This window comes from Gaeumannomyces tritici, assembly GCF_000145635.1.
Source record: "Gaeumannomyces tritici R3-111a-1 unplaced genomic scaffold supercont2.5, whole genome shotgun sequence".
Taxonomy (NCBI): Eukaryota; Fungi; Ascomycota; class Sordariomycetes; order Magnaporthales; family Magnaporthaceae; genus Gaeumannomyces; species Gaeumannomyces tritici.
Genome location: NW_008804549.1, coordinates 4,134,087 through 4,151,279, shown reverse-complemented (window position 1 = coordinate 4,151,279; position 17,193 = coordinate 4,134,087). Strand labels below are relative to the sequence as shown.

General features: G+C 56.1%; 5 protein-coding genes across 5 annotated transcripts; 2 read left to right on the top strand and 3 right to left on the bottom strand.

Moving 5' to 3' along the window:
* Positions 1 to 591: 591 nt before the first annotated feature.
* Positions 592 to 1,698, bottom strand: GGTG_10359 (hypothetical protein; the record flags this gene model as incomplete). Its single annotated transcript, XM_009228232.1, has 3 exons — positions 1,349 to 1,698; positions 1,039 to 1,233; positions 592 to 630 (listed from the first exon to the last, which is right to left on the bottom strand). The coding sequence occupies exons 1-3, from the start codon at positions 1,469 to 1,471 to the stop codon at positions 592 to 594; spliced, it is 357 nt and encodes a 118-aa protein (XP_009226496.1). The 5' UTR covers positions 1,472 to 1,698.
* A 926-nt stretch (positions 1,699 to 2,624) lies between these two features.
* GGTG_10358 (hypothetical protein) lies at positions 2,625 to 5,000 on the bottom strand. The gene is made up of 2 exons (XM_009228231.1): positions 3,382 to 5,000; positions 2,625 to 3,293 (listed from the first exon to the last, which is right to left on the bottom strand). Exons 1-2 carry the CDS (start codon positions 4,443 to 4,445, stop codon positions 3,101 to 3,103), a joined length of 1,257 nt encoding a protein of 418 aa, XP_009226495.1. The 5' UTR covers positions 4,446 to 5,000; the 3' UTR covers positions 2,625 to 3,100.
* Positions 5,001 to 7,849: 2,849 nt separating this feature from the next.
* Positions 7,850 to 8,794, top strand: GGTG_10357 (hypothetical protein; the record flags this gene model as incomplete). The annotated part of the gene is made up of 4 exons (XM_009228230.1): positions 7,850 to 7,955; positions 8,090 to 8,182; positions 8,456 to 8,480; positions 8,785 to 8,794. 4 exons carry the CDS (start codon positions 7,850 to 7,852, stop codon positions 8,792 to 8,794), a joined length of 234 nt encoding a protein of 77 aa, XP_009226494.1.
* Positions 8,795 to 9,000: 206 nt separating this feature from the next.
* GGTG_10356 (DNA repair helicase rad15) lies at positions 9,001 to 12,792 on the top strand. Its single transcript, XM_009228229.1, has 10 exons — positions 9,001 to 9,308; positions 9,387 to 9,427; positions 9,589 to 9,598; positions 9,712 to 9,731; positions 9,794 to 9,925; positions 9,986 to 10,239; positions 10,319 to 10,435; positions 10,513 to 10,843; positions 10,919 to 11,016; positions 11,112 to 12,792. The coding sequence occupies exons 1-10, from the start codon at positions 9,292 to 9,294 to the stop codon at positions 12,465 to 12,467; spliced, it is 2,376 nt and encodes a 791-aa protein (XP_009226493.1). The 5' UTR covers positions 9,001 to 9,291; the 3' UTR covers positions 12,468 to 12,792.
* GGTG_10355 (DDHD domain-containing protein) lies at positions 12,664 to 16,794 on the bottom strand. The gene is made up of 9 exons (XM_009228228.1): positions 15,460 to 16,794; positions 15,315 to 15,393; positions 14,858 to 15,223; positions 14,422 to 14,780; positions 14,181 to 14,328; positions 13,962 to 14,053; positions 13,491 to 13,867; positions 13,182 to 13,390; positions 12,664 to 13,109 (listed from the first exon to the last, which is right to left on the bottom strand). The coding sequence occupies exons 1-9, from the start codon at positions 16,569 to 16,571 to the stop codon at positions 12,861 to 12,863; spliced, it is 2,991 nt and encodes a 996-aa protein (XP_009226492.1). The 5' UTR covers positions 16,572 to 16,794; the 3' UTR covers positions 12,664 to 12,860.
* Between the last annotated feature and the right edge of the window lie 399 nt (positions 16,795 to 17,193).

Below are 17,193 nucleotides of genomic sequence, written 5' to 3'. Positions count from 1 at the left end.
GGGGGGGTGAGAATCGCGAAGCACGTTATGTTACCCGACGACGCCATCGATCGGAGCGAACGTAGCCTACATCCTTTCGTGGCTGGTCGATAGGTGGCCCAAGTAAATATCCGAGAGTCGGCGGCGCCTTGCCAGGTTGGGAGCATATCATGGTGAGATCCTATGATGATTTGCGGTAATTGTCAGTGAGGAGGTAGGTAGGTCGGTAGGTCGGTACCTCTAGGTCGGCGGGGCGTGGAAGATTGAGATAAGCTGACAACACCCTACAGTGAGACCGGGCACGACGACAGAATGCGACCCAATAGGAGAGCCTAGCCTGCTGCCAGGGCCTCGGTCACTGGAAATAGTAAGGAGCAGGTACGTACCTACCTACAATTGGTGGTCAAAAGTTTGCCCACCTACGCCATTGCAAGCTAAAACACTACCTTTTGGAACTGCTAAAAAAAAGGAAAGAAAAATTGGAACGCAACCAAAAATTTATTATAAAAAGATTTTAACTTTATATTTATTTTCCAGGGTACCTTATTTTATTGCATGCTTATTTGCCCAAGTTATTCCGGTTTAAATACAATCTTTTTGGTTTTGTTTTTTTTAGCGGATGTTCCAGCGTACCTTTAGCGGACCACCCCACTAAAAGAAATTAAAAATAAAAAGAGGTTACTTTAACGCGTAAATACTTCCTAACTATGCGTTTAATAAAAAAAGAATATATATAAAAAAATAGCTTTTATAACCCCGGATTATATAATTAAATTTTGTAGTTATAGCATTTTTATTGCTATTTATTTTCGGGGCTGCAAAAGGTAGTGTTTTGGTGTAAAACATCGTGGGGTGGGCGTACTTTTGGTTGGGAACTTTACCGGCTGGGCGTCTAGAACAGCCGCGGGCCCAGTGTTCCAAAAAGACATGGATCCATCTCGATCCATTACGGCGACAAGTGCGCCCCCATCTCGGTTCAATCCCTAGGGTGGATCGAGCCGCCACTTGCCCCCCGTTGACAACAACAGCAGGGAGGAGGCAAGGTACCACCTCGCCTACCCACGCCGCCTCGGCGGGCGGCCGACACACACCACCACCACCACCACCCACGCACTTACCGGTCCAAGTCGGCGCGGGAGGGGGCTTAGTGTCGGGCGGGCAGGCGGTCTGGACTAGAGGTTCTGGGTCAGGGATGCAGTCGCGAGGGAGACGTGACACAAAACCCGCAACCCGCGCTTGCGCAGCCACTCCATCCTAATCCTTGGCCCTGTGGAGCGCCTTGCAGAATCCAAAGACCAACCTGCAGCCGATGGTGAGGGTGCCTTGCTTATCGGCACCAGACTATCGAATCGGCTCGGGCATCACGTACTGAGGGCACATCGGCACCACCGCCTGCATGGTGGCTGGCGGCCACCACGACTGGCTGACTGGCGTCTGGTCCTTGGCGACGCTCCTCGAGTTGTTGGCCGCCCGACTCGATACTTCCACTCATCTAGGTAGCTATGCGCATTCCGCCCCGGCTCAACGGGCATTCGATAGTGTGTGTGTGCGCATATGCGCTTCATTCCTGCCTGTAATCTACACCATGTGTAGCACTTTCTGGCGCCAACGCAGTGCCACCCCACCCCCATTTTTGGACCCAGGGACAACCCAGCTATGCTGCAATCACGGCTGCCATCCTTCCAAGTACAAGAGGTACCTGTGTGTTAGGCAGGCTCGCAAATAGCCCTCTACCTAGGTTGATGAGCGTGATTACATGCAGCAAGCAGCACAGCCCCAAGGAGGGGCCTGGATCTGTCCGCTGCTGCAACCAAGTCGACATGGCCCGCATCTGCACCTCGGGCGACTGCCCACATCTTTCCGAAAGGGGTGTGTGGGAGCACAAGGATCACCTTTGGGAGATGGTAGCTCGCGTGTATTGTCCAATCATCGCTCCCGGGAGATCTGGTCATGCGGGTGCTGCAGTTGTCGGCCACGCCAAGAGGCAGGGGGGTTTGTGTGTGTGAAAAAAGAACGAGAGAGAAAAAAAGAAAAAAAGAGACGGAGATAGTGTGTGCGGGGAGTGATAGTGGCGTTGAATCCACTAGCGCTTCGTCTCCGCTGCCGCTCTTGACGAACAACGGACCAACAGTGCAGACATAAAGCTTTCATAATGTGATGTCGAGATGCAGCACCCATCGCCTGTTTTCCCAGTTGGCATTGCGTAGACCATCATCGCCGATTTGCCTGGAAGGATGGCAATCCCTGGGTGTTAATCAAGCCTCCGATCCTCCACTGGTAGCCGATATCTATATGCAGCGTCGCATTGCACGCAGCAGTCGTTGTCGGTGGGTTGTTGCCACGCGGCTGTTCCTTCTCTAGGTCTAACTAGGCAGTCAGTAAGCTTGCAATGTGCGTGGACTGCAAATGAGAGTCTGGCGACTTGGAGGAAATCGGTGTGGGGGAGAGTGAAAGGGGGTGATGCGCTGATCAGGCGGCGGCTCTGCCTCGAGAAAATATCGAGGCGTTGAGTAGTGTTACATGGGACGTTGGTGTCAACCGGTAACTCGACTCGGGTTTTTGCTGCCGTGCGTCCCATCAACCCCTTCCGAGAGGTGGCTACGCAAGACCCAGGAGCTGAGCAGTGGTATGTTCGGAGGAGTGGGTTCGTATGCAGGTGTTTAATTCGAGGTGTGCTTGCGATATATTTGGTCTCTCTTCGCATGTTCCAAAGAGCAGGCCGCCGCCGTACTTTTAATGATATATCTAAGTTGTAGGGTACAGGTAGAAAGGCGCAAACATGGCCTTGGAGTGTGATGAGCTCACAAAGGAGACTGTGACTCCTAAGTGGACGAAATAACCAAAGGGCAGAATGCCAACTGGCGTGAAAATGAAGAAGAAAAGACCAAGGACAAAATGAAGCACTAGGCAGGATCTCGAGTGTAATACCTGCAGCGAACAAGAGAAAGAAAGAAAAAAGCCGACAGACAGTCAAGCATACAAGACAGTATTGGTACAAACAGATAACGAGGATTGCCACCGCCAGACCGCGTAGTGCGTGGTAAAAAAAAGAACAGAGGCCGCCGGGAAAAACACCACGCTTAAAATCACAGCTAGCATCATGACAGGGGCCGAGTTTTCCTCATACAAGTCCCCAGCCTTGTCGAAACCTGGCAACCCCAGGATCATCGGGGTTGCCCTCGCCGTTCTGAAGAGTGTCCCTGGCCCTCAGGCTGGCCGACGAGGTATCGAGCATGGGGCCGTTACCCATCGAAGGAATCGACATTGGGGGCAGGGTGATGTCGAATCTCCTGGAGCACCCGTCTTCCATGTGCCTACATGTCCAAGCGTCAGTGGTGCCGTCACTTGCCGTGGCTCGCCGTGCGCAGCTGTCATTTGATGTTCGTCCGGGGTCGATCTCACCTCCGTAGTGTGTCCTTTCGCGCAAAGAGACGCCCGCAGAAATCGCACTTGTGGTTCCGCTCCTTCATGTGGACACTCTGGTGATGCCTCTGCAGGTCCGTCTTGCGAACAAACTTCTTGCTACACTCGCCGCACGGGAACGGGTACTCCCTGTTCGAATCGTGCGTCTCCATGTGGGCCTTGAAGTTGTAGCTCCTGCTGAAGAGTTTCTCACACCCCTTGACCTCGCATTGGAAGTTGGCCTCCTCCTTGGTAGTCAGCCGCTTCCGCACGCGCGGGCGCTGAGCCCGCATGTGGGCTGCGCGTCTGTCGCCACCCATGATACCGATGGCCTGGCCGCTGGCAACCGAGTAGAAGGAGTCGGGTTCGGCCGAGTGGCTATAGTCCTTGCTCCAGGCCGACGACTGTGTGTCGGAGAGATAGCCGGAGCTGGGGGCGGCCGAATAGCTGCCCACCTCGGACGAGTAGGGCACGTGGATCGATCTTGGTGACGGGTAGTCCGCTCCATGCACGTAATCTGGCTGAGCGGCCTCCATCTTGATGCGAGGCGTGAGCGGCTGTGATAGCGGCACAACGGGCTGGAACGTCATCGCGCCCCGCGCTGGTGGCATTCCGGGCGATGTCGAGGACGGCCGGGGAGACGAGTGGCTTGACATGGCTGGCTCTAGGTGCTGGTGATGGTGATGGTGGTGCTGGTGTTGGTGATGGTGGTGGCCATGGGAGCCATAGACCTCCTGATGGCCGCCGTACGCATGGGCGCCTGGGACGGAGCCGTTGTCGTAAGTCACAAACCCATTGTACTCGGAGGAGACGATGCTGGGCATTGTCGCGCCGGTCGAAGGCGAATGCAGCATGCTGTTGTGGGCCCATGCGGATTGGCCCATGTTCTCCAAGGGGGGCACGGCGCTGTCTGGGTCCAGCGGCGGCGCCATGGAGCACGCGGGTTCGATCGCTGACAGCCGGTAGTGCTGAGCCACTAGATCAGGGGACGGATAGCCGGCCGAGGAGGAATATGAGTTCGGCGGAGATGCGGGAGATCTGGTGAGAGGGGGCGTAGAGTCCATGACTGAGACGTCTCGAGGGCCTGTCCGGTCCTGGGTCCTCGTGGCCGCCGTGCACAGCGAAGCAGAGGACCTATATATGTAGAAAGGGGGTGCAGAAATGTGGTTTCAAGGAGGGGGCAGGCGGGCAGCAGGTATACGCCTCTTTGATTTGTGATTTGCGTGCGGGAAAAGGAGTGAGTAGTCAAGATGACAGGCGCAGGCCAGAAAAGATGGGTGTGCCCCGCGAGTGTCAGATGGCTGGAGAGGCTATGGCTCGTTTGGTCAGCGGCCCCCAAGGTGCTATCAGACTCGATGTGTCTGGCGCATCTGTGTTACGACGTGCGGTTGGCGTGATCGCTCCTCGAATGGATTTGGAAGACTCAAGATACAACCGAGCGCGAGGGGTAGGGTGCGGGTGTAAGGAGTGTTATAGTATAGGAGGGCCGGAAGGCGGCTGTTTGGCTGCCCAGGTATCATATAAATGCATAGGATCGCCCCGAGGATTATCGGTAGGCAGCACAAAGCCGAGCTTTTCTGGGGCTGCAAGACCAGGAGGAGGATGTTAAAAGGGGGAAGGAGGGGTGTGAGCCGGCGAGTGCTAGGACGAAATCGGCCTGGTTGGCGTAGGTCGGGGGTGGCTGTCAGGGGCACCCACATCCCACGTTGCCAACTAGAGCGAGGCAGAACGAGGTGCTTGCGGAGACATGAGCCAGGGTGCGGTAGCCCGGTTTCTAGACAGCGATGCATCTTCATGTCCGAGGCAGACCGAATTTGCAGAGGACGGACCCAAGACTTACCCATGTCCGCCCCGGGTGCAGAACACACAGTTCTGCCTAGGGGGGCGGATGGATGAGTGGGTGGGTGTACATACATGGACGGGCGGGTACATGGCGCGGCAGGGGACCGGAGCCGTCCGCACATCATCGACATGGTGGGTACAGCAGTAGCTTATACATTGAGCAGGGTCGGCTGCAGTCAGGCCAGCCATGGCAATAAGCAGTGCAGCAGAAATAGCCCAACCCGACAGGTCGCGTGCTGCAGATGTAAATAAGCAGCCGAGAGTACCGTTGAATCCGTTTGCGGGCGGGATTTTGACCATGAAGGATGCGAAAAGGAGGTACCACGCAGGGTTACAGAGAAGGAAGTGAGAGGGGAACAAAGAGAGAAAAAACTGTAGTAACGACGACATGTCTTGCGCGTGTGTATTTCCCATGTGGATGCGAGCGAGCTGATGGTCGGGCGGAGACGGGACCGAGAATGCCCAAAGAGGAGGAGGAGGAGCAACAGCAGCGGAGACGGGGGCCGAGGCAGGCTGTGGGTGAATGCAGCAGAGAATGCAATGCCAACGGCACTGGCCTGGCTGGTGCATCCTTGGTGGCCTTGTCTGTTACTGCTGCGACCACTATTCAACCCATGGGGTTTCCTGTTGGTCAATGGACATAGGAAGGCAAGAAGGCTTTGAAAACACAAGTACCAGACATGTCGGCTAAGGCCCAAACTGGGGGCATATGGTGATTTCTGGTGATTACCTCCGCCTTGTTACTGCACCTGGGCGGTCCACCGACGCCGTTCTTGTCGCTCTCACCTTTTCTCGGGGCAGTCACCCACAACTGTAATTGCTGAAGCGCATACTATGGGCGTTTGCAATACAAATTGGAGTTCTATTGATATCCGTCGGGTGTGTGGAGGTGCAAGGAAGCGGCATTGTCTTTGACGATGCGACTTACACGCAAATTCCACAATGTTCCAACGACCAAGTCTTTGCTGGGCAGGTAGCCCAAGGTCGTTGCAGCATCCCGGGTTGATGTTTCCTGATAAGGGGGCCGGTCATCTATTGCCGAGCTAAGAGCCCGAGGAAGGTGGTGCCTTGGCTGGCCTTGACAAAGCTGACGGCTGTCATGCTGTAAAATAAGAACAAACAAAACTACTACCTACATACGTATGCAGGTGCTAAGGTCGATGCGGGTAAGCGGGGAGACAGATGGGGAAATCAGTCAGGTACTTGGCCGTCTCCAAGGAAGATCACCATCCTAGCGGGGACTCGATTCCCAAGAGGAGTGGGCTTGATTGTTCGTTGTTCTTTTTTAGGCGACTGGGGTGAGACGTGAACAGGGAACAAGGGAGCAACAAGGAAGAAAAAAAAGGAAAAAAAAAGTAAAGTGAAAAAGCAACAACCCAAAAACGTGCTGGGTCCTTCCGAAGCCCTTGAGGGTGGGGTCCATCTCGTAAGTACAGCCACCTACTGAGTGGATGACTGATGTGATTCGGCGAGTGTGCGCGGTAAATTGGTGGTCAGAAAGGACCCGCAACTGTGCAGGACACCTTCGCGTGTGTGCTAAGTACAGCAACAAAGACACGCAGTGGCGCATCTGAACCCCAGTTGCGCAAGCCAGCCCGCCCCCTCACCAAGGTACCTGACCGAACATCGTCACCGGGCGGGCCCCGAGTCCGAGCCCAGGATCCTCCCGCCTTTTCCTCCCGTTTCTAGCTCCTCATCAGCCCTCGACATCAGGAGCGCCCTGGCCTGGTTGGTGCTGACACCAAACATGGAGCCTCCCCGGGGTGCTAGGCACGTTCGTTGGTCCAGGGTGGGACGAACGAAACCCGCTCCGCAGCTGCACGCCTGCACTGCAGCGACTGGCTGATGGACGCTACAGTACCTGCCCGTCCCTAGCGAGTGTGTGATGCTGTGATGTTTTCCTTCCTTGCGTTTATGTTCCATCACGTTCTTGTGCGCTCATTTTGTAAGTTAGGTACCGTCCGTCCCACTTTGCATTTCCATGTTGATGTTGGTCGGAGCCGCCCTTGTAACTTGGCCTGTGAGGGCAAAGGCTTTTTCTTTTTCTTTTTCTTTTCTTTTTTTTCTTTTTTTCTTCTCTTTTTTTCCGCCCTCGCACACTAGACGCGTTTCTGTCAAAGCCAACGGGTACCATTGAGGATTTAGTCAGTACCTATGTACAACGGGTATTTCCGGTTGACCGCAAGTCAAAAATCAATCAGGACCTATTTGGAAATTAAAGAAACAAGACAAACAGGCAACTTGGTCCAACTCGGCCGTCGATTTTCAGAAAGGGGCTTGGGCCTGGAGCCCAGGTTAGCGGGGCCGCTAGGGGCAGACGCTAGGAGATCTCTACGCCTCGCCCGCTGTGATTACCATCTGCGGACTGATCACCATCCCTCCCCACACGTCTCTTGGTCCCCAAGCGCAGGAAAGATGACTAGGGCCAGTCTTCGCGGGGTAAAACGACTGATTCTGCAAGGCGCCCTAATCACCGATGCAGGAGTGTTGGCTAACTGCCTTTTCCCTCGACGCCGCCGACCTGCCGCTAGCCCGCTGTAAGCTGGTGCATGGCCTCCATTGTCTTGTTCGGCTGCGCGGTAGTTGCGGATGCGGCAGCGGCAGCGGCAAAACGAGCCTAGCCGCCATGGGTGGGAGCGACGCCGAGCGTCGCACGGCGAGGCTCGAACGCCAAGGCCCTTCCGTCCATCGTGACCAGCCACGAACACTTTCCGGCCGCACAGCCAAATTCGGTACACTGCCCAATTGTTTGCTACGTGTGACCTCCGCGGACCTTCCGTGATGGGAGCCTGCAGCTCGGCTGCGACTCATAGGGCTGGTGTGGTGCCTCTACCTTCATCGCGCTGAAAGGACAGTAGGCAAACAGTTGGGGTCAGGCCAAGCTTGCGAGTATGCGCTCAGCACAAGAGATGCCGCGGGCTCAATGGCCCCAAGCGTGATGAGCCGGATGCTGAGCGGGGTGTGAAGGTTAAGCAGAAGGCGCACACAATCGGTCACAAGAACACCCGAAAGACACCGAGAAACGGAACACCCAACACACCGGGTCGGGACCAACTAGCATGCAAAGCCCCCCATTATGCAGGCAAACAAATAACACGCACGCTAGTCGGCGTTCTGGGCCCATGGAGCGTCATTTTGAGTCCAGCATCACCACCATTTGCATGGGCAGGATCAGCAAAAATAGGCAAGGGTTGATATCCATGCCCCATCAAAGGACTAACAGTGCCAACAGACGCCCCGCCCAACGAAACTGGCGCGTGCGAGCCATCTTGTGCGACCCAATTGCAACGTTGTTTCAGTGAAATGATGATGGCAAGCTACACCGGGCCGCTCGAAGTGGCCGACTAGGTGGGGTAGGAGGGCTGTTGGATGCGGCTGCTGCCGTCTTGCTTCGGGCCTGGCCTAACCGACCAGGCATTCATCGGGCCCGCGACGGGGACTTGCCTGGGATTGTATATGCACTAAGGTAGGTAACTCTATGTAGGGGCCTGGCGGGGTCAGGCTATGCAGCAGCGAGGCGTCACGGACGACTGACTAGTGGGCTTGTGGGTAGGACTGCAGGGAGTACTAGCAGGCAACAAGAAACATGATATCTCGCCTGGGCGGCAACAATGGGGGGCGGGGCGGCCGTCAGCGACTTTCAGCCAGGCAGGGCTTGGTGGCTGAATCTTGCTGCTCGTTTCGATTGCTGGGGTGTCAAGCTTGACTTCATAGCGCTGACTCAGCATACTAAGCGACTGTGACACGTGACCTCGTGTGACACTCGCGCGTGCATTAACTCAAACAAACGGGCAATCTTTGTAGCTGGAAGGTTTTATGCCTCAGAGGCGGTCGACATCGCCGAAACATTGCAACACGATAGCCGCAACAAATACAACCGCCAAACAAAGAGAGTCTATTAGTCGCTGCGGTCACGGCAGCAAGGCCCTGCTGCTTTGCCCTTTGGAAAATCACTGCCTTGTGCTGGGCAGAGCCGCCAGCGGCGTCAGCGCGCTTCCAGCGAGTCTCGGTTGAATGGCTGATTCCTGAACTCCGCCCTCGCCACCAAGCCCCCACGGCTCCATCACGATGCTCTTCTATATCGAGTAAGCATGTCGTTGTACACCATGGATCACCCCGGGCCGTACTCGGGCTAGATTTGTCGCTGACACACCGCCGGGCAGTGACCTTCCGGTCATCTTCCCATACCCTCGCATATATCCTGGTAGGCTGGCTTCCTTCCTACCCTCCCTCGGCACCCGGGTGTGGCTCTATCCTTTTCGCTGCGCTCATGGCCGATGAAAGGACGCGATGTACGAGACTGGTCACACGAAATCTTGGGCTAAATCCTGAATAATGTCTGCTCGGCATCAAACCACAAACTAGAGCAATATGCGTAAGACCCCCTGTGAACGAACCATATGGGCGTGGCCTGTACACTCCATCATGCGTGGATGCGGCTCTGGTCCCTTCGCGGTCGTTGTGCTAAACTAATGCTACCATCCGAAGCTATATGTGCGATCTCAAGAGTGAGCAGTCCCTTCACCTCTGGTACAGCCTGTGCGGTGTGGCTGACTCCTCCGCGGCTTAGGGACCCTCGATGCCGGCGGAAACTGTGTTCTCGAGATGCCCTCGGGCACGGGCAAAACCGCCACTCTGCTCTCTCTCATCGTGGCGTATCAGCAGCACAATCCAGAGCACCGCAAGCTGATCTACTGCTCTCGTCAGTATGGCCCATTCTTGCTTGCCTTGTTTAGCCTAGTGCCTGGCTGACACAACGTAGGAACCATGTCGGAGATCGAAAAGGCACTTGCCGAACTCAGAGCTCTGATGAAGTACCGTGCGGAACAGCTAGGCAAGGAGGAGGATTTCAGAGGGCTTGGACTTACTAGCCGCAAGAATCTCTGCCTACACCCAGCCGTCAAACGCGAAAAGAGCGGTGCCGTTGTGGACGCTCGATGCAGAAGCTTGACGGCCGGCTTTATCAAGGAGAAGAAGGATAAAGGTGAAGATGTTGATGTCTGCGTATATCATGACGTATGTTTCGCCTTCCTTTCTGTCGTTCGGAGCCAGCCGTGGGCCTGATGGCTGCGGAATTTGTGCTGACCCTTATTAGAATCTCGATCTTCTTGAGCCGCACAACCTGATCCCCAATGGAGTATGGACCTTCGATGGCCTGCTGCGCTACGGGGAGCAGCACAAGCAATGCCCGTATTTTACGGCCCGGCGCATGGTGAGATCCCATCAATAGCCTTATCTTCTCACATACACGGCCCCCTGACACCACAAGGGTATTAACCCTATGCCTAGATGCAATACTGTAACGTCATAATCTACTCGTACCACTATCTTCTGGATCCCAAGATTGCCGAACGGGTGTCCAAGGAGCTTTCTAGAGACTCCATCATCGTTTTCGATGAAGCGCACAACATCGACAATGTTTGCATCGAATCGCTTAGCACAGATCTTACTGAGGACTCGCTCAGGAAGGCGACCAGAGGTGCCCAGAACCTTGAGAACAGAATCAAGCAGATGAGAGAGACGGACCAGAAACAACTGGAGGATGAATATCAGAAGCTTGTCGCGGGCCTCCGGGACGCCGACGAGGCACGCCAGGAGGACGCCTTCATGGCCAACCCAGGTGCGCCCTCTTTTCTATCTTTCCGTCATTTCGTTGCTTGTTCTTCGCCCCACGCTGACTTGTTTGCTTCACAAGTGCTTCCGGACGACCTGATCCGAGAGGCTGTACCGGGCAATATCAGGAGGGCAGAGCACTTTGTTGCGTTTCTCAAGAGGTTTATCGAGTACCTTAAGGTAGGGCCATGCGAATAATTGCACCGAATCGGCCCCCTCTGTGGGATTTATCTCCACGTGCTACCGGCCAGCAGCAACTAACTCGGACCACATAGACACGACTCAAGGTCTTGGAGGTCATCTCGGAGACCCCGCCATCTTTCCTTGCCCACCTGAAGGAGTATACGTTCATCGAGAAGAAGCCCCTCAGGTTCTGCGCCGAGCGCCTGACCTCTCTTGTTCGCACGCTAGAGCTCACCAACATTGAAGATTTCCAGCCGCTCCAGGAGGTCGCAACGTTTGCCACGCTCGTTGCCACCTATGAGAAAGGCTTTCTTCTGCTGCTGGAGCCTTATGAGACGGTCAAGTCCAAGGTGGTCAACCCCGTCCTGCACTTCACCTGCTTGGACGCGGCCATAGCAATCAAGCCCGTGTTTGAGCGCTTCAAGACGGTCATCATAACATCCGGGACCTTGTCTCCCTTGGAAATGTACCCGAAGATGCTCGGGTTTGATGCTATTGTGCAGGAGTCGTACAGCATGACGCTTGGCCGCCGGTCCTTCTTGCCCATGATAGTCACTAAGGGGAGCGACCAGGCCGCCATATCGAGCAGCTTTGCCGTCAGGACGGACCTTCCGGTCGTGCGCAACTACGGCAACCTCCTGACCGAATTTGCCAAGATAACACCGGACGGCATGGTGGTGTTCTTCCCCTCATACTTCTACATGGAGTCCATCATCAGCATGTGGCAGGGCATGAACATCTTGGAAGAAGTCTGGAAGTACAAGCTCATCCTTGTCGAGACTCCAGACGCGCAGGAGACGGCGGTCGCGTTGGAGACATACAGGACGGCTTGCTGTAACGGCACCGGCGCCGTCATGTTCTGTGTGGCCCGTGGCAAGGTGTCTGAGGGCATCGACTTTGATCATCAGTATGGGAGGGCCGTGCTCTGCATTGGTGTCCCATACCAGTATACCGAGTCTCTCATTCTGAAAGCGCGCCTGGAGTTCCTGCGCGAGACTTACCGCATCAAGGAGAACGACTTCCTATCCTTTGATGCCATGCGGCATGCTGCTCAGTGCCTGGGGCGCGTGCTGCGAGGCAAAGATGACTACGGCATCATGGTGCTTGCAGACCGCAGGTTTCCCAAGAAACGCAGCCAGCTCCCAAAGTGGATCAACCAGGCCCTTTTGGAGAGCGACACCAACCTCAGTACCGATATGGCCGTGAGCTCCGCCAGGAAGTTTCTCAAAACGATGGCGCAGCCTTTCCGGCCCAAGGACCAGGAGGGCGTGAGCATGTGGACGCTAGAGGACCTGAAGAGGCACCAGGCCCAGGAAGAGAACCGGCAGATCCGTGAGCTGCAGGGCCGCCCCAGCCGTGCGGCTCATGCCCACGGGCCGCGGGCGGATGAGGAGGACTATGAGATGGACGACGATGAAGAGAGAGACATGATGGAGCTGGATGCTTGAGTTCACGATCATAGATGACAACTGCTGGAAAATGATGGATTTCAGGCCAAGACCACACTCCCTGTTCATTGATTGACCACCTTGCCGGCCTTTGGCATCTCCTAGACTTCTCTCTCGCTTCCGAGACTGATCTTTAGCCATCACCCGGTTATGCGGTCCTCCATTCGGGATAATCGGAGACAGCCATTGGCAAAATGGCGGGTTTATCGTATGAGTAGAGTTCGATTATAAACTTGGCCACGTATCTAATTAATGTGATTACCTGCAATGCGCCCTAATTTCCATATCCGTCTATAAACGACAACCGGCGCAAAATTCTATGTTTATAACTCCATGTATCCATGCCGTTCTCTATCAGTATGTTTGTGTACCCCTGTAGGCGACGGGCCTTCTCTAACCAGGGGTTCTTGGAACCAGCCGCTTCGCGGCCTTTGTGGCTCTCAGGCCTTCATATATGTAAGCTCGCCCCGGCTTCCTGCAAATCTCCATGCAGAGCATTCGTATCAGGTCCGGGCTCGTCCAGTAGCTGCTGTGGGCATGGAGCATGTTCAGGTACTGTATCTCCAAAGGGCCACCACTTGAATGAAGATAATAGTCGAGCGTCCCGTTGTCGTTGAGGAGGATCGCCTTCCTTTCAGCGATCTGGTATATCAGACAAGGAGTAATAATTAGCAAAATGATCACCAAAAGCCAAAAGATCAACTTGTGAATTACCTCTTCACGCGTGAAGTCATGGACCTCCAGCTCCAGTTGTGAGGGGAGCCGAACCGTCGGTGGTTTGTTGGGCACTGTCCCCGCGCCCGGCTGGGTCGGTGCGCCGCCCCACAGGCCTCTGATGCCATTGCCAATGGACTGGAAGAAGGTTGCCGTGGTGGGTACGAATGTCTTCTTCAAACTTGCCGCATATACCGGGTCGATTGTGCCTGGAGGCCTGTCAGTTGATAGTCCTCAAAGGGGGGACCGGGATGCCTTCCAACAGCACGAAACAATCCCCAAGAAATGATGACATGTAGATATACCTACTGTTGAGCAAGTACGCAACAGGATCTTCTCGGGAAAGGATGTTGTAGATATTATCAACAGCAAGGCAGCCGAACTGGCCCTGCTGTCCAACGATATCTTTGGAGGTGACATCAGCAGGATCTGTGCCTGGCTTCAGGCGGCCTTCCCTCGGAACCAACTGTGAGCGCTCCAGTAGGAGGAAGAAGGCGGCCGGACTGCCAAGCAGGAAAAGATTCTTGCAGTCAAACTCGAAATGCCGGGCATCCGGGTCTGCCTCACAGGTTGGATCCCTGAGCGGTGGTGTGATTGTAGGTTGATTAGAGAGTATGTCAAGGGCCATAACGCTCCCGAGGGAGTGAGCTATCAGGTGCACACGGCCCTGATCAGCGAACCCGGGGCTGCAAAGATCCGTGTCAGTTTGAGCAGCTCAATCTCTTGGCTCTTGTCTGTGGTGGGTAGTGGTAGACATAGCGCGGGGTGGGAGCGGCTGACTTGTTTTTGCACCAGAGACGATAGATGCGATTTGCTTCCCTCGTGACGGCTTTGATCATTCGTGGCTTGTGATGCGAGAGATAGTAAGGGACCTAAAGAAGGCAAATGAGGCCTTGTCAGTACGCCCCTTCATCCGACGGCACCACTGCCGCCTCGCGAGAGGGGAGAGCCGGACAGCACGGGAGGTCTGCTGCCCGTTATCCCTGTAGCGTTCCTCACATCAAACATGACATCTGATATCAAGCCACGCACAACCGGAATGGTTTTGGGTTCGATATCCTTGAGACCAAAGCTTTCTGGTGCGGCTGCCGCGCCAGCACCACCTTGCTGCATCGTCCCGCCGTCCTCGAACGAGAGGAGGTGGCGCCTAGGAGTAGATCGGGTGAGGTTAGTAAGGAAAACGCGGGGCGGGTGAGCTTGGGCACACATGTGGGTGTTGACCAAAACCTAACGCGCGTACCAGTTGACTGGGAGCACCATGATACCGCCAGCGGCGTCCCTGTAGTTGTTACTTCCGAGCTCGGTGTTGACAGCCCGTCGAAAGCTGTTGATGGCGTGCGTGAAATGGAAGCTCTCGACCCGCTCGGCGAACTTCTGGCCGATTCCGTGGATCACGAGGACTAGGTCACGCCAGTTTTCCGTCTCGGCAGCACAGGCGGTACATGACGGGCCCAAAGGCCTGGATTGTGGTCTCGCCTCAGCTGTTGTAACCGCCTTGGCCAAGGGGTGGCTGGCTCCCTTGCCACTAGCGCCCCTGGGACGTTCATGAATGCGGCGCCAGGCGTCCCGATTGAACCCACGAACTACAGGGATGCCGACCTGCAACGGACACTAGTTAGCCATGAAGCTGGATCTGGATGAGCAAAGCAATGCCCTGGGGCCGTTGGAAGTCGTACAGTGGCGCCCTTCATGATCCTCGAGATCGGGGTACGGGAGTAGTAGGCGGACGGCCGCAGGCTTGGCTTGAGTAGGTTGGCTTCTGTTGCGTTCTTGTACACAACGTGCCAGTTTGGATAGCTGCCCGTCGAGCCGGTGTCTGTGGTTTCGCCCACATGGGGGCTGAGCACACCGACAGCAGCCGCGCTACCACGATAGCAACGCGCCGCACAATAGGGATCATCAGATATGCCCGGCTCAACAGGAAGCATGTCCTCGACGTTGGCGTTGGTACCAGCGGGCGGGTGGCCCCAGAGAGGCTGGCTGACTTTCTCCTCCCCCAACGCGCCCACCGCAATGGCGCAGCGAATCTCAATACTCCAGGCCTGAAGACTTGTGGGTCAGTGCTATTCTATCCATGGATGATTCGTACAGCCTGAAGAGGGCGCAGGGCGAGGACATGCTACGATCACTGACCTCAGACCAAGGGCGAAGCTCACAGTAGCCAGCCTCGAGTTGGTTTGCGACTTTGGGCTCGACAGGGGTCATATTGTCTCTTGGGACGCAGGCGATATCAGCAGCCATGCTGGTGAGTTCTAGGTCGCACAAGGAAGAAACCTACCGATAGAACCAAGTGGCCCGAGTTACCACGGTCACGTCATTGATTGGGGACCAGTACATTGGCCGCATCTGCATTTCCGGGAACGAGACTAGATACAGGCGTGAGCCGACGGGTACTTGGACGGCACGAGCGGGCTCCCATGGCTCCGCTTGGTTGTCGTTGGGTGTGTTTGTGACCACAGTAGCCGTTCGGGGTTTCGGGGGTGTAGCGTTAGGGGGCGAGATTGGGGTGTCCTCTGTGCCTGGGGATCCGATTTTTACAAACGGCTTTCCCGAAATCCCATCATCTGGCGGCGGGGGCCCTGGCTGGACAGTGGTTGTGGCCAGGGTGTTGCTGCCGGCTCTGGCTCTTGAACTGTTGGCCGCGTCGGCGGCCTTGACACGGGAACCGGTTCTTCCGATTCTCGTGGCCGGGAGCATGCTCGGTCTGGCCCCGGTGGCCGCAGTTGGGGACAGCTGTTCAGACCTCGACCTGGCTTCAGTCTGGCCTCTAGTATCTGTGGGGCCAGCCTTGCCAAGCTCGGCCATGACCGTAGCAACGACAGCTTCGCTGTCCATACCTAGGCGCCGGCGGGTGAGGACACAGAATGTACCCCTAAGTTCGCTGGCGGCATCGGTCCGGAGCTCAGGGCAGCACGCGGGGGTCGCGGTCGGGGAATTCGAGACAGAGAACGGTGCGGCGTCTTGCTGATGCCTCAAACTGTGCTTCTCGATCAAGCGGCGATAGATGGCGGTAAGAGTGGCCGCGTCTCTGCTCGACTCGGACAGGCTCGGGCTCCGGTTCCGCTGGGCGCGGGAGTGGGCGCGGCGGTGGGTGTCTGAGGCTAGGGATAGCCATGCCCGCTCGAGCGCGTTGTTGTCGGCTTCGGAAAAGGGACGTTGGCTTTGGGCGGATGAGCCCCTAGCGTCGGAGGCAGCGGACGAGGGCGAGTCTTGGATGGGGATTAGGGATGAGTAGAAGAACTGGGCGTTGATGGGCGGGATTCTCTCTGTCGCAGCGCCATAGTCATCCTCATGGCCATCGCCATCGCGGTAGTCGTCGGGAAGGGGCGCAACCGGGGCCAGACGGCATTCGGTGCCGTACGTGTGAGCGTGATGCGCGGTGTTCGACATGGCGGCAGCCAAGGCCAACAGACCGGCTGCGAGAGGGTCGCGGACAACACTCCGAGTTGGTCAACCGTCTCCTGCCACACACATGCAACGCACACCTCTCCCCTTCTGCCGGCAGAGGCCGCGGGAAACACGTGTTGGGGTGATGGTAACAAAGAGGCCGTTGTGAGAAGACGCCAAGCCAAAGCTTGACAGGCTACGGAGGTTTTAGAGCCTCGCGTTCGGTGGTGATGGGCGCGGACATCAATGACGCAGGCTGTGTGGGCCTGCTGCTCAGCGCAGTGGGTACCTGAACTGCCTTGTGAAATTTATGGAGCGCGCGGAATCTCCTTTCTCGGAACAGCTGTATTTATTATTATGGAGATGTGCACAGTCAGTACGGCAGGCACCCGTCACAGCTGGGTCTCCGCTTGATGTGCCCCAGTAATGTGCCCCAGCTGGACGGCTCACCTGCCGCAAATTGGCTCTCCGGCTTGCCTGGTGCCTGGGCCCCAACAAACGCTGGATCTGCATGACCCTTGATTGATATGTTACTGTAAGGCCACGAGGCTGGAGTGAAGACCCACGGCGTCGCTGCGTCTACGGACGCACCAGGCGAGCACGAGCCGCCACGCAAAAGATTGAT